We start from the raw sequence: 12,382 nt of genomic DNA, 5'->3' as shown, positions 1-12,382 counted from the left end.
ATGTGGCGCTGTACCCAGCTTTGGACACCTCTTCCGGGACTACGCGGACTCCTCGCCATGTCCTCCGCAGGATCCATTCCCTCCTCACTGCGCACAGGCTAGTCGATTGTTGGAGGGCTCTCCATCCCAGTGTGAGGGACTACACTTTCTATTCCGCACCTCATAATTCATATTCCCGCATTGACTTCTTTTTTCTTCCCTGCCACTTTGCCCATCTTCTTCGTCGTTCCGCCATTGGGTCGGCGACCTGGTCGGACCATGCTCCTTTATCTCTCTCCCTGGCTTCCCCCCTCCCCCGTCCCACTGGGGGCTCATGGCGCCTCAATGAATCTGTTTTATCTGATGTGCTGGCTCGCTCTGAATCGCTCGAAGTCCTCCGCTGTTATTTTCGGGAGAACCTACTCCAAGGTACCTCTGAATTAATGGTCTGGGAGGCGCACAAATGTGTGATTAGGGGACATTTTATCAAGGAGTGCTCTAGGCGCAAGCGCGCGGAGCGGGAGAAGATAGACAAGCTCTATACTGACATAGCCTTGGCAGAACAGGCCCACAAATCCTCCGTGTCGGGAAGTGACCTGCAGCTCCTCCTGTCTCTTCGGGGTGAGCTGGCCTCGATTCTCAACCGCAGACTGCACAACTCCTTTCTGAAGACTAAGGCACTGTACTACGAGCATGGCAATAAGCCGGGTAAACACCTGGCTCGGGCTCTGCGGGCTGTACGTAAACCTACCTATGTGCCCAAGATCCGCTCCTCGAGCGGTCTCCTTCACTCGCACCCCTCTGATATCTCCCGTTGCTTTCAGAGTTACTACGAGGGCCTCTACAATCTCCGCACCTCTCCTCCGGGCACCTCCCTTCCTAGTCAGTCAGCAGACATTCGGTCGTATTTAGATAGGACTATTCAACGCACTATCTCGGCGGACGACGCAGCCTCGCTAGACTCCCCGATCACACTACCTGAGTTTTTCTTGGCCCTTAAGTCTTCTCCGGCGGGGAAATGCCCCGGCCCAGATGGGCTTCCTCTGCGTTATTACTCGGCATTTAAGGACATTTTGGGGCCTCACTTTGTGAGTGCCTTCAACTCTATTTTAGCTGGCGCTAGTATTCCGGATCATACTCTGTCGGCCTCGATTACCCTGATCCCCAAGGAGGGTAAAGACCCAGAGCAATGCGGCAGCTATAGGCCAATCTCGCTCCTGAATGCTGATCTGAAGCTGTTGGCCAAGATCCTGGCTAACCGAATTAAGCCCTTTATGCCCTCTCTGGTCCACCCGGATCAAACTGGCTTTGTCCCTGGGCGTGAGGCTAGGGATAGTACTATCAGGGCCCTTACGCTTATGCACTACGCCAAGCACACCGCGACTCCGACTATGTTGCTTTCCACGGACGCAGAGAAGGCCTTCGACAGGGTGGATTGGCCTTTCATGCTGTCCACCCTGACGCGCATGGGTTTCGGTCCCGGACTGCTGACCTGGATTCGGTCCCTGTATTCTACTCCCTCGGCTCGTGTCCGGGTTAATGGCTCTCTTTCGGATTCCTTCGCTATTCGGAACGGGACCCGGCAGGGTTGCCCGCTGTCCCCTCTGCTTTTCGTGCTCTCTGTCGAGCCCTTCCTCCAAGCAGTCCGGATGAACCCTGACATCTGTGGGTTGCGGGTCGGGGGTACTAATCATAAAATTTTGGGTTACGCAGACGACCTCCTCTTTGTTGTCACCCGCCCTCAGATCACTCTCCCGAACATCCTTCGGGAGTTCTCTACATACGGTGCCCTCACCAACTTAAAACTCAACGCCTCCAAGTCCGAAATCCTGAATGTGAACCTGCCTCAGGGGGTGGTCTGTCCCCTGAGGGCCTCCTTTCCTTTTACCTGGTGTAGCTCTAAACTCAAGTACCTGGGGACTTGGTTGACGTCAGACTTCTCCCAACTATTCCACTATAATTTCTCCCCTTTACTGTCCACTATCCGGTCAGACCTGCTGTCCTGGAAGTCGTTGACGATCTCCTGGCTGGGTCGTATCAATGTGCTTAAGATGAACGTCATGCCTCGTATTCTATACCTGTTTCAGACTCTCCCAGTTGCTATCCCCCCCTCTTTCTTTGCCTCTCTGCGTGCGGTTTTCCTGCGATTTGTCTGGGGCTCTCGGGCCCCTAGGGTGCGCCTGGCTACGCTGATTCTCCCCAAATCTAGGGGCGGCTTGGCGTTGCCCTGTCCCCGCACTTATTACAGAGCGTGCCATCTGCTCCGTGTCCTGGAATGGTCCCATAGCCCTGCACATAAACAATGGGTGGCCGTGGATTCCGCTTTGCTTGGCCTTCCTGTGTCCTCTTTACCATGGCTCCTGTCCCCCACTGCTCGGGGTGTGGCTTCGCCTCACCCCTTCATACGGGCTACCCTTGCGGTCTGGTCCCGGGTTCTGAGGAGGACACGGCTATCCTCTGTGCCCTCGCCTCTGACTCCAGTTAGGTGTAACCCTGATTTCCCTCCGGGGATGAGTGGTGTCTTCCTCTCGCCTGTGTCTGGGAGGTCGGAAATCCGCGCTTACCTCTCTGGGGCTGGCCTTAAGCCTCTGGATCAACTTTCTCGCCATACACCCCCTTCTTTTCTGGACGTGTTCCGCTATGCCCAACTCCGCAACTTTGTGCAGTCGCTACCCCGGAGGCACACTCTGTCACGTGCGCTCACTGTGTTCGAGGACCTCTGTGTTGCTGATGAGCTTCCGCCCCATGGCATCTCGCGGCTCTATGGTCTACTTCTTGAGGAATCTAACCCGGTACCTCCTACGTTCATGGGACGGTGGGAATCTGAGCTGCAGGTTGCTTTTACGGCGGAGCAATGGGAAAAGATATGCATCCTTACTCACTGTTGTTCCGTGAGTACTGCTGACCGGGAAATGTCTTACAAGCTCTTGGCTTTGTGGTACCGACCCCCGGCATTAACGTCCCTATACCGCCCTGACGTGCCGAACCGGTGTTGGAGATGTGATGCCTCCCCGGGCTCTCTCCTGCATCTGTGGTGGCAGTGTCCTCGTATAATCCCCTTCTGGAAATCCGTTCACGCTCAGCTGCGAAGCCTCACAGACAGCGAGGTTCCGTTCACTCCTGAGTTCTGCCTCCTTTTTCATACCTCCTTCTCGGAACGATGGTTCCGCAGGTCTATTACTCGCCATCTTCTTACGGCGGCTAAAGCTCTCATCCCATTGCATTGGGGTGACCCTGCTCCGCCTACCTTCAAGGAGTGGGTCCTCCGGGTTGAGCGAACGAGGGTCTTGGAGGAATTACGTTTACTTGCCACGGGTGCGGCGGCACGATACCAGAAGACCTGGTTTTACTGGCTGGAGTTCGTCTCCGGCCCTACTATTCGCCCCCTGCTGGATTAGATGCCCTGGGACGCGTTTCTCCTGGGTTGAGTCGGGGAGGTTGGAAGGCGTGTATTTTCTCTCCGTTGTTCAAATCCCCCCCCCTTCCTTTTTTTTTTTTTTTTTTTTTCTTTTTTTTTTCTCTCTTCTCCCTTTCTCTCCTGTGTTCCCTCTTCCTCCGCCGTGTCTTGTGTTCCTCTGGGTCTCTCCCTTTGCTTCCCGCTTTTCGTTTTTCCCCTTTTTCCTTCTCTCCTCCATATACCTCTCCTCTCCCCTCTCTCTTCCCTTACCCGTCCTTGTCGTTTTCCTCGCCTTAGAGGGCGTTAGCATGGGGCCCTCTTCCATAGCTACGCTTGTGCCTATACAGTGGAGTATGTTGTATTATATGGATCCAACGGCTGTGTCTTATTGCATGTACCCCATTACCCCTCGACACGACGCTCTTCACTGTACCTATGTGGGCTGTTCTTATGCAACATGTCTTTTCTATGATACGATGTGTTTCTTCGGGTCTCTCACAGCGATGCTCTCTGTACCTTCCTGTTTTTGCCTCATATCTCCTTTTCGTTTTTTTTTTTTTTTTCTTTCTCTTTCCACACTGAGGCATTTGATTTACCCTAATATTACATGTTGCCGAAGGAAACATTTGACGCCCCTTCCCACAGGACCATGGCCTGTTTCACCATACATTGTATATTAACATTGAAAATATTGCAACTATTCTCCGTATTTCTGTCTATCGGACCTATGCCTGGTCCCATGGTTTGTTTATATATATCGTGTGTCATTGTGGAGGGTGCTCTCTCTCTCGTCGTTGCTCCCTTTATTGTTACCATTGCCTTTTGTTTTTTCTTCTGCGCAACGATGTGTTGGGAGTTGCTGATGTCCTTCACTGCACTGTTCCTTGATTCCCCCCCTCCCCCCCCTTTTTCCTTTCTGTATCCCTCCCCAAAACGTTTGAAAAACAATAAATTTGATTTACCCTAAAAAAACATACAAAAACTTTAAAACAGAAACATCTCGGGGAAAAATGTCACTACTAATAGAAGACAAGCATAAGTATATCTGAGGTTGGTTTATTTTCATATAAAAATGGGTAGGTCTATTCACTAAAACTTGAATGGTTTATATTTGTATTTTTTGTTAACTAAAAAAAAATATTTTTAAAATACAATCTTGTTATTCTAAAGGGCAACGCAGTTCTGTGTAGTAACCCCTATTACAAAAAAATGGGGGATCTATATTATTTAAAATAAGTGATCTGTATTATTTAAACTGAAGAAGGTAATGAAATAACCCCAGGGAAGTAAAGGTGAATATAACTTTTTATGCTTATATTTGTTAGCAATTATTTCAGCACAATGTATAACAAATGGACCCTGCTATCCACACTTTTAACAATAAACTAAATAAATTAAAAAAAGATTTCCAGATGCCCCCTCATCCAAAATGTAACAGTAACACAAGTGCTAGAAAAAGCACAGGCTTGATAATTTGGCAGTAATTCAATTTGTGCTTTGAAAAAACTGATGAAATGAGAAATGCTGGTTAAAGTCAGATAATATATCACTACAATGCCCTAAAATTAATTGGTCGTACATACATTCAGGGCAAGTGATACAGAACAATTGACACTATAAGAGGGATTTTATTATGTACTTTATTCTACAGAGCAGATCTGCGGAGCAATTGCATACAGTTACATATGATCAATTCTGATAATAAGTGAATACATCATAACAGAGAAAAATAAATGTTTTCTATTAAATCCAGACAGCTGTGACTCTTTACATGAAGCACTATTTATCTTGACAGTACTCCTGTGCTGTCATCTTATGCTAACATTATTGGTGATAAACATTAAATGGAATTAGCAGACCTGTAGGTCCTGTCTTCTGATAATAGAAGTCGAGACACTCATACAGGTTCTATGCATCAATCACTTCCTATGTAGTTTATTTCAGTTCTTCCGACTAATAGCTGTAAACATTTTTTTTTTCTATTTGTTTATAGAATGAAATCATTCATCTTTCGTCAAGTGGTTAATTTTAGCTTAAAAAATAGAAACTTGATGGAATCCTAATTTATAGCAAAAAGATGGAAATCAACCAGATAAAACTATTCTGTCGGTTGACAAGGCATGATAATCTTAGCAGTTAATAGAACTATTTAGATTTGTTACAGTTTGAAGAATTAAAAGAAAATGGATAAAAACTACAGACATTAAAAAAAAATACAATTAAAACAAATAAACTGCAAAGCACCAAATAAAAGTTATTTGTACTTACCAAGCATTCTCCAGTGATATCATGGCATGTATCAGCATGGCCAAAACAACGGCAAGGCTCACATATCCCACCAAATACAGTACCATTAATCCTTCTGTGTCCTGGCAGACAAGACTGCGAAACGAGAAGGCATGTTTAGAATTTGGAGATAAATGGACCTGTGTCCCATCTTACTATTAGAGACACAGCTGCATGCAAAGGAAAACAGCCAGAAACAGAGATGGTCCGAGAACACCAGACTGTTTCACACCAAGTCCTAAAGCTGCCATCTTTAAATTTATATCATACAGTGTAAACAGTGATACTGTGTATCCTACATAATTATCCTGCATAATCTTAGCATTCAATTTTAGTATAAGGTAAGGAAACACTTGAAGTTGGTTAGAGGCACACAATTTGACACACCAAAATACTGTCTCTGCATGCTATGCTTTGCAACCAACCTTAGCAACATTTGTGAGTGAAGGACTAATAAATGAAGATTGATTTCTAACCTAGAAGAGCAGACAAAAAAAAGAGAAAGGACAAAGAACAGGAAGATGAACACAACAGAAAATGAAGGAAGCTGGGGCAGAAAGTGAGAGATAAACCAACTAAACCCTACACAATGGTGTCTGGTTTATAGTAAGAATACCTGCTTACGTGAATGTGTTTAGTGACAAATACCAGTACATGTCACTAAGATTCAAAGGGTTAAGGGCTTTCTTCAAAACCAATGCAAGTGAGTGACAGTGATCATTGTGCAAACTAGCACAAGATTCATACATAGCTAGCACTAGTCATACATAGATTCATAGAATTTTCGGGCAGATAAGAACCATTTGACCCATTTAGTTTAGCTATTTTTCCAGATGTAAAGATGCAAACATTAATCAGTAATTGATCTCGTCTAAGATTCAGGATATCTTCATACCCATCCCATGCATGTTTCCACTCCCTCACTGTTTAGCCTGTACCACTTTTGAACAAAAAACAGTCCACTTATCTACCACCTTTTCATATTCGTAGTATTAGTTTCCATCTCTTCCTTTCCTCCCAATACTCAATGTTTTTTTTCAATACTGTAGTTATTGTTTTTTAAGCTTACTGTGTGCATTGGGTAATTGTGCCATTATACTTCTATTATTTTCAATTGTTCAGAATTTAAATTTCCTTCCATGACTGCAAGTAGGCCATTTGAAACAAAATTAATTCACTTACACAAAGTTATTATTAAAATAAAATAGGCTTGATAAATTTATTCTAAATCAGATCAGTTATCTTGGAAACTATCGGAACATTGAGGAGAGATAGAGGAGCAGTGAATTGATGCACCAATGTCTCATTCTGATTGGCCACCATTTAAAACTAATTCTTACAAGACAGGTACCATCTATTTAAAGAAAGGAGTCACTAGACACACTCTCAATTAACTCTTCTGCCCCTGCCCTCAAACCTTTCTCTTAATCACTTCTAAAGCAACCCTGCCAACAGTCTGGAATTTCCTGGGACAGTTTTTTTGGGTCCTGCCCTGCCAAATCCGGGTCTGTCTCGGCATTAAAATACTGCCTATGCACAGCGCATTACATTGTACACATCAAGTTTATATAATTGGAAGTACGCATTCAATTAGCATTTGAAAACATGGAGCTAACACATATAGACTGATTTGATACTATTTATCTGTAATCACTATAATATGGCTTAATAATACACCTGCTGTTCTACTATACATTTGTAGCAATCTGGATTCTGGTATCTTAAAATTTCTATACATTATAAGTAAGGTATTGGATGGCTCATTCATCCATCCATGATTTAATTCACTCCAAAAGTAATTTGAGTGCCTTGTCTCAGTGTTGTTGAACAAAATTAGTTTCAAAATGTATTACTTTTCAAATGTCAATTAGTTTTATGTGTATTAATTTATACAAGATTCCTTGATAAGAAATTGCATGCCCAAATGAGCCACCATGTTGCTGCCTTATCATCTTATGAATAGTCGCCTTGTCATAAGACATTTGATATAATAGCCAGTGGCATAGTCTATTCTAGGCCAGCTGGGCACATGCTGCAGGTCCAGGGGGTAAGTAGGTCTGCTTCATAAAAAGGAACCAGCTGCCCTTTTGGGTGATCAGGCTGCCTCTAGCACCACTGTTCAATTTGCTGTTAAAAGGGAGATCACCAATTTCCACAACTGGCCCATTAACACTATGGAGGGCTGTTTGAAGGATGGCACTCAAAAGGTTAAAAAAAAAGAACAATTGTCATGAAAAGTTCTTGCTTAATGAAACTTACTCAGTATTTTGTAGCAGAACTTTTAATTAAAAAACCTAAGCCTTAGCTTCAACAAAGCTGGAGTTTGTTAGAGTGCCATGCTTTTGCAATAGAATTCCAGTATAATGCTCATCAAGGGTCATGGGAAATAAAGAAAATGTGCAGAAAATGTCCTGGCTGAGCTTTTGGTAATAAAAGCAAAAACACTTTAAAACAGATGCATCACATAAAAATAATAGACGCGATCAAGGTACTTTTGTAATAAAGAAATCACAAAAGTGGAGTAAAAATTATATATTTAATGGCTGAGATGGACACTCTCCATGATGGTTTGTGATTTTGGAGTAACTCCATACTTTCTCAAGGCCACAATAATGTTTGTATTAAGTTTAAGGTGTAAGGTAAATAATATTGCATTCCAAACTCACTTCACAAGATGTTCCACTGTATCCAGGTGGACAATGGCAGATCTCTACAGCAAAAGCGATGTTTCCAGAAGATGAAGATTGGCTTCCTACCTCCAAAGTGACAGCACTTAGCCTAGGATGAGAAAGAAGTTATCAGAGCTTAACTGCAGTTAAGTTGTCAAAAAATAGTAAAATAGCAACTTTGCATTGCTTAATGATCTGTTTTATTTGATTTTTTTAAAAGTAAACGTTACACATTTTATAATTACAGTATCGTGTACTATAACCTTCTAAAAAAGAAAGGCTTGCAAGATGTACACAAGGCCCAAACAGTAAGTCCAATTGAAAAAGAACATCTGTCCGGCATTCAGCAAAATGATAAAATTCATACCTTTTCTCACAGCTGTCAGCTAATTTACAAAATTAGCCCCTTGCTGTGAATCTGCATTTATCTAAAACAGCATATTGGTTTCTTATTTTTTGCTGCATTCTCAAATAACATTCCTCTTCTTTGTGGCTACATTATTTTTCTTTATGGCCTATAAAATGCTGATTGAAATTAGTAAAAATGCTTGTAGATACTTCTGTTTTAGTGTTTCCTTTTATAATGGACCAGGTGGCTTTTTAAAGCATGTGGTATACTTTATACGTGGAAATAAAGGCCTAGGTTCAGTCATAATCAGGAATTTTTATTATTTACAATTTCCTACATGTAATATGTCTATGACATGAAACATTCTTTGTAATCGCTGATGAAACAGCATCCTAATTGGGGAATGAAGAATCCTACACATATCTAAGGCATACCTCTCCAACATTTTAGGTGTTGAAATTGGAAAACCTCTGTGTGCGGATGTGGCTAGAGGTGGGGAGGGGCTGTAGATAAACCTATGAGGAGACATGGTTAGGGCAGGACCACTCACTCATACCTGAAGTAGCCACCTTGTGTGATTTGTAACTGCACAAACCTCCACAAGAGGATCCCAATGCCCACATAGCAGTTGGGCAGCTAAGTATAATAGAGGGGCAGTGACAAAAAAAATCAAGAAAATGAGGACTCTTGGGAGCCACCAGCAAAACTGGAGCTAAAACAGGGGCTAAACCTGGAGCCATTACCATATAAAAAAAAATAAATGTATCTAAATCTAACACTTTGCTCCAGCAAACCTGCACTTCTGCCTTTATATATCAGGTCCCTAGATGTTACATTAGCAAATGAAAATGAACATAACGTTACTTGAAATAAAAGTAGAAATGCCAACAAAAATGGTTATTCATCAATCATTTAAAATATATAATGACTAATTACATTTTGTTGTAAAGATATGAGTTAAATACAGAATATTTGTGCCAAATCAGATTGGCTTTTCTACAATAAGATCTTGTCTAGTTTGTATATAGAGTTACTGGTATAGTTATAAATCTACAGCTTTTTTGAGAAAGTCGACGCAGACTATGTTGTATAATAACTTATTAATTAATAACTAATTTCACAAATTAGGTACATCATGTAATATATATATTTATCTTTGCCCCAAGCAATATTCTCCAAGTTTCTTAGACAAAGCAAAACAACCTAATTCAGTATAAGGGAAAAATCATGACCTGTATTTAGAGGAAACAGTCTGTTGTAATCTAGAAGAGAACCTTTCTTCTATAGCTGCTTTTTCGCTCTTATGCTTAATATAATTTGGCATAATGTGAATCTGCTATACACAAAAGCATTTGACATTGCAATACTCAGCATTTGCATTCCATACGCTGTTCCAATTTTCATTAGGTTTTTCTATTTGGAAAATGGAGTTTTAATGTGTTTAACAATTTCCAGTGTTATTCATTTAAGAAAGCTACAGTGCATTTGTTCTTCAATTTGCTCATTTTTATTCCCAATGAATTTCAATTTAATACAAAGCACTGACGGTAAGGCTTCTGAATCTCAGTATTTTGAAGGCATGATTGACATATATATCCTTGTGCATTTCAGCTTTATATTTAACTTAGCCTGGCCAAACCTGATCTTTCTACGTGTTTTAACTAATCATGTCAAGCCTGTAGTAGAGTACATAGTTCAAAAAGCTCTTATGGCCAAATTGGTTCTGGGGAAACAAAACCATTATAATTTGTGATATCGTTTCGTAGTGCATTTTAAGAACTTTTCCTGGATTAAATGAAATTTTAAAAAGCCTTCAAATCTCTTAGGTTTCTTTTCCAATGCTATTATACTTTCAAACTGTGTATGCTTCTCTTTCAGCTCTATTATACAGAATGTACTGATCTACAAGTGTCCTGAAACTACTTTATTTACAAGTTATGGCATTGAAGAGGATTTGTCACTTTCTTAGATATATTTTAGTATAAAAACTAAACATATGCATTGGTGTACTTAAATATGTTCACAACTTTTGTCTTTCAGGATCTCCATGATTATTTCTTTTAAAGGTCATCCTACCCTCTTGTTAAGTTATTTATCCACTTTGGTACAAAGTAGGGGAATGTCAGGAAATTAACTTAACTTAAGTTAGTAATGGTACCATTCACCACATATCTCAGCTTTCCTAAGGTAGAAAGTGCTTTATCTATCTGAGCATAGCCACTTGTTACAAGGGCTAACACCGCCCTTCTCACGAGAGTAACTTGCCAGAGCCACTTTCTAGCTCCTCCACGAGCAAGTCCCACTAGTATGTATTAAGGGTTTCTGCAAGATGCAGAAGTTTTCTGTGACCTGTGGGCATCTAGTCCTTTTTTGGCTGGATATCTGTGGCTAACAGCAGTAGTGTCCAGATCCCATGCCCATGCAGTGGGCTGTTCTGCAGATGGCGTCTTCATAACCTTGTTTGTGGTCACGTTGTGCATGTGTGGGTGCATCTTTTATGTTTGACACACATAGGCATCAATGTCACTACGTGTATAAAGCTTTAATTCCCCCCATGAGTCACTGCTTGGTTCTCTTGGCTCTGTGGTGTCTAATGGCATTCCTGGATTTCACTTTAGTGCCTAAGACCTCTGGCCTGGATAGTGGATTCACTATTGCTTGCGGCCTGCCCTCAAACATGATGTTGAATGCAGACCACTCTTGTGCCTCTGGTCTTTTTTTATCATTTCAGGACTTAAATTTATTGAAATTGTTAAATTTATTGAGAACTCTCCCTCTAACAACATACACTAGTACCACTGAGAACTACCACTCTATGAAGTCCACATTTAAGTGCAAAGGCCTAGTATGCACTCATTTTGAGGTCACCCCTACTCTTGTCTGTTTTAGGGAGTGAGTCTTTCTGTCTAGGGAGGCCAATGATGTAAATTAAACTCTCAATATGACACAAGGGATGAAAGAATGTGCAGAATTGGCTGCTCTATATTTAGAATAGGGTTGTAGCTTTTACTGTCCTTACCCTACAAAAAAACCTGACAGTATATGTAGTGAAAAACTATGGGACAAAAGAGTCAAATGATTAGCTGATGAGTCATCCAAGTAAAAGATATGTACAATTAGTACAAGTTGGATTTGATACCTGAAAGTGGCTTGTGGCTGAAGGCTGTAGGTTGCTCGGATGAGAAGTCTCTTTATATTTGCCAGAACAATCATAAAGTCATTTCTGTTGACTTGGTATTCTGTTCCATAGATGATGAAGGATTCTGGGTGTAACAGTATTGCTTCAGTATGTTCCTCAAATGGTTGCAAGTGAATATCTGCCTGAGTACTGGCAATTCGCAAGCCATTACCCTGCATAGATATTTTGAATACATAACAGAAAAATAGACTGTTCAGTGCAATAACATACCTGCCAATTGTCATGACAAACTGTCCCACTGTCAATGGACTGGCTGTCTGCTGGCAGCACAGGTGCAATACCCTTTTCTTTGAAAACAATTTGTGTGTGTAGTGTCAGTATGGGCTGGACTATGGTGTAACTTGGACTTGACGATGGTGTTACATTGCCAGAGCATGAATTAATGTCATACACAGTGTCCATGGTACATATCTGGTATAAATATTAATGTATATATCTCTAATGAATATTTTGCTGGTACAATGATCACAAATAAAAAAATATATATTTTTACTAAATGTCAT

General features: G+C 41.6%; 1 protein-coding gene across 5 annotated transcripts in view; it reads right to left on the bottom strand.

Annotated features, from left to right (window-relative positions):
• LAMA2 (laminin subunit alpha 2) overlaps nt 1-12,382 on the bottom strand; it is a 349,942-nt gene that overhangs the window by 177,141 nt on the left and 160,419 nt on the right. For all 5 annotated transcript variants that reach the window (XM_053458972.1, XM_053458973.1, XM_053458974.1 and 2 more), the window contains exons 14-16: nt 11,820-12,031; nt 8,329-8,440; nt 5,645-5,758 (exon numbers count right to left, since the gene is read on the bottom strand). In XM_053458972.1, the coding sequence (XP_053314947.1) occupies nt 5,645-5,758; nt 8,329-8,440; nt 11,820-12,031 (438 nt within the window). The remainder of the gene's footprint in view (nt 1-5,644; nt 5,759-8,328; nt 8,441-11,819; nt 12,032-12,382) is intronic.

This window comes from Spea bombifrons, chromosome 3 (assembly GCF_027358695.1).
Source record: "Spea bombifrons isolate aSpeBom1 chromosome 3, aSpeBom1.2.pri, whole genome shotgun sequence".
Classification (NCBI taxonomy): Eukaryota; Metazoa; Chordata; class Amphibia; order Anura; family Pelobatidae; genus Spea; species Spea bombifrons.
Note: the sequence above shows the minus strand (reverse complement) of the source record. Positions and strands in the feature narration are given on the sequence as shown.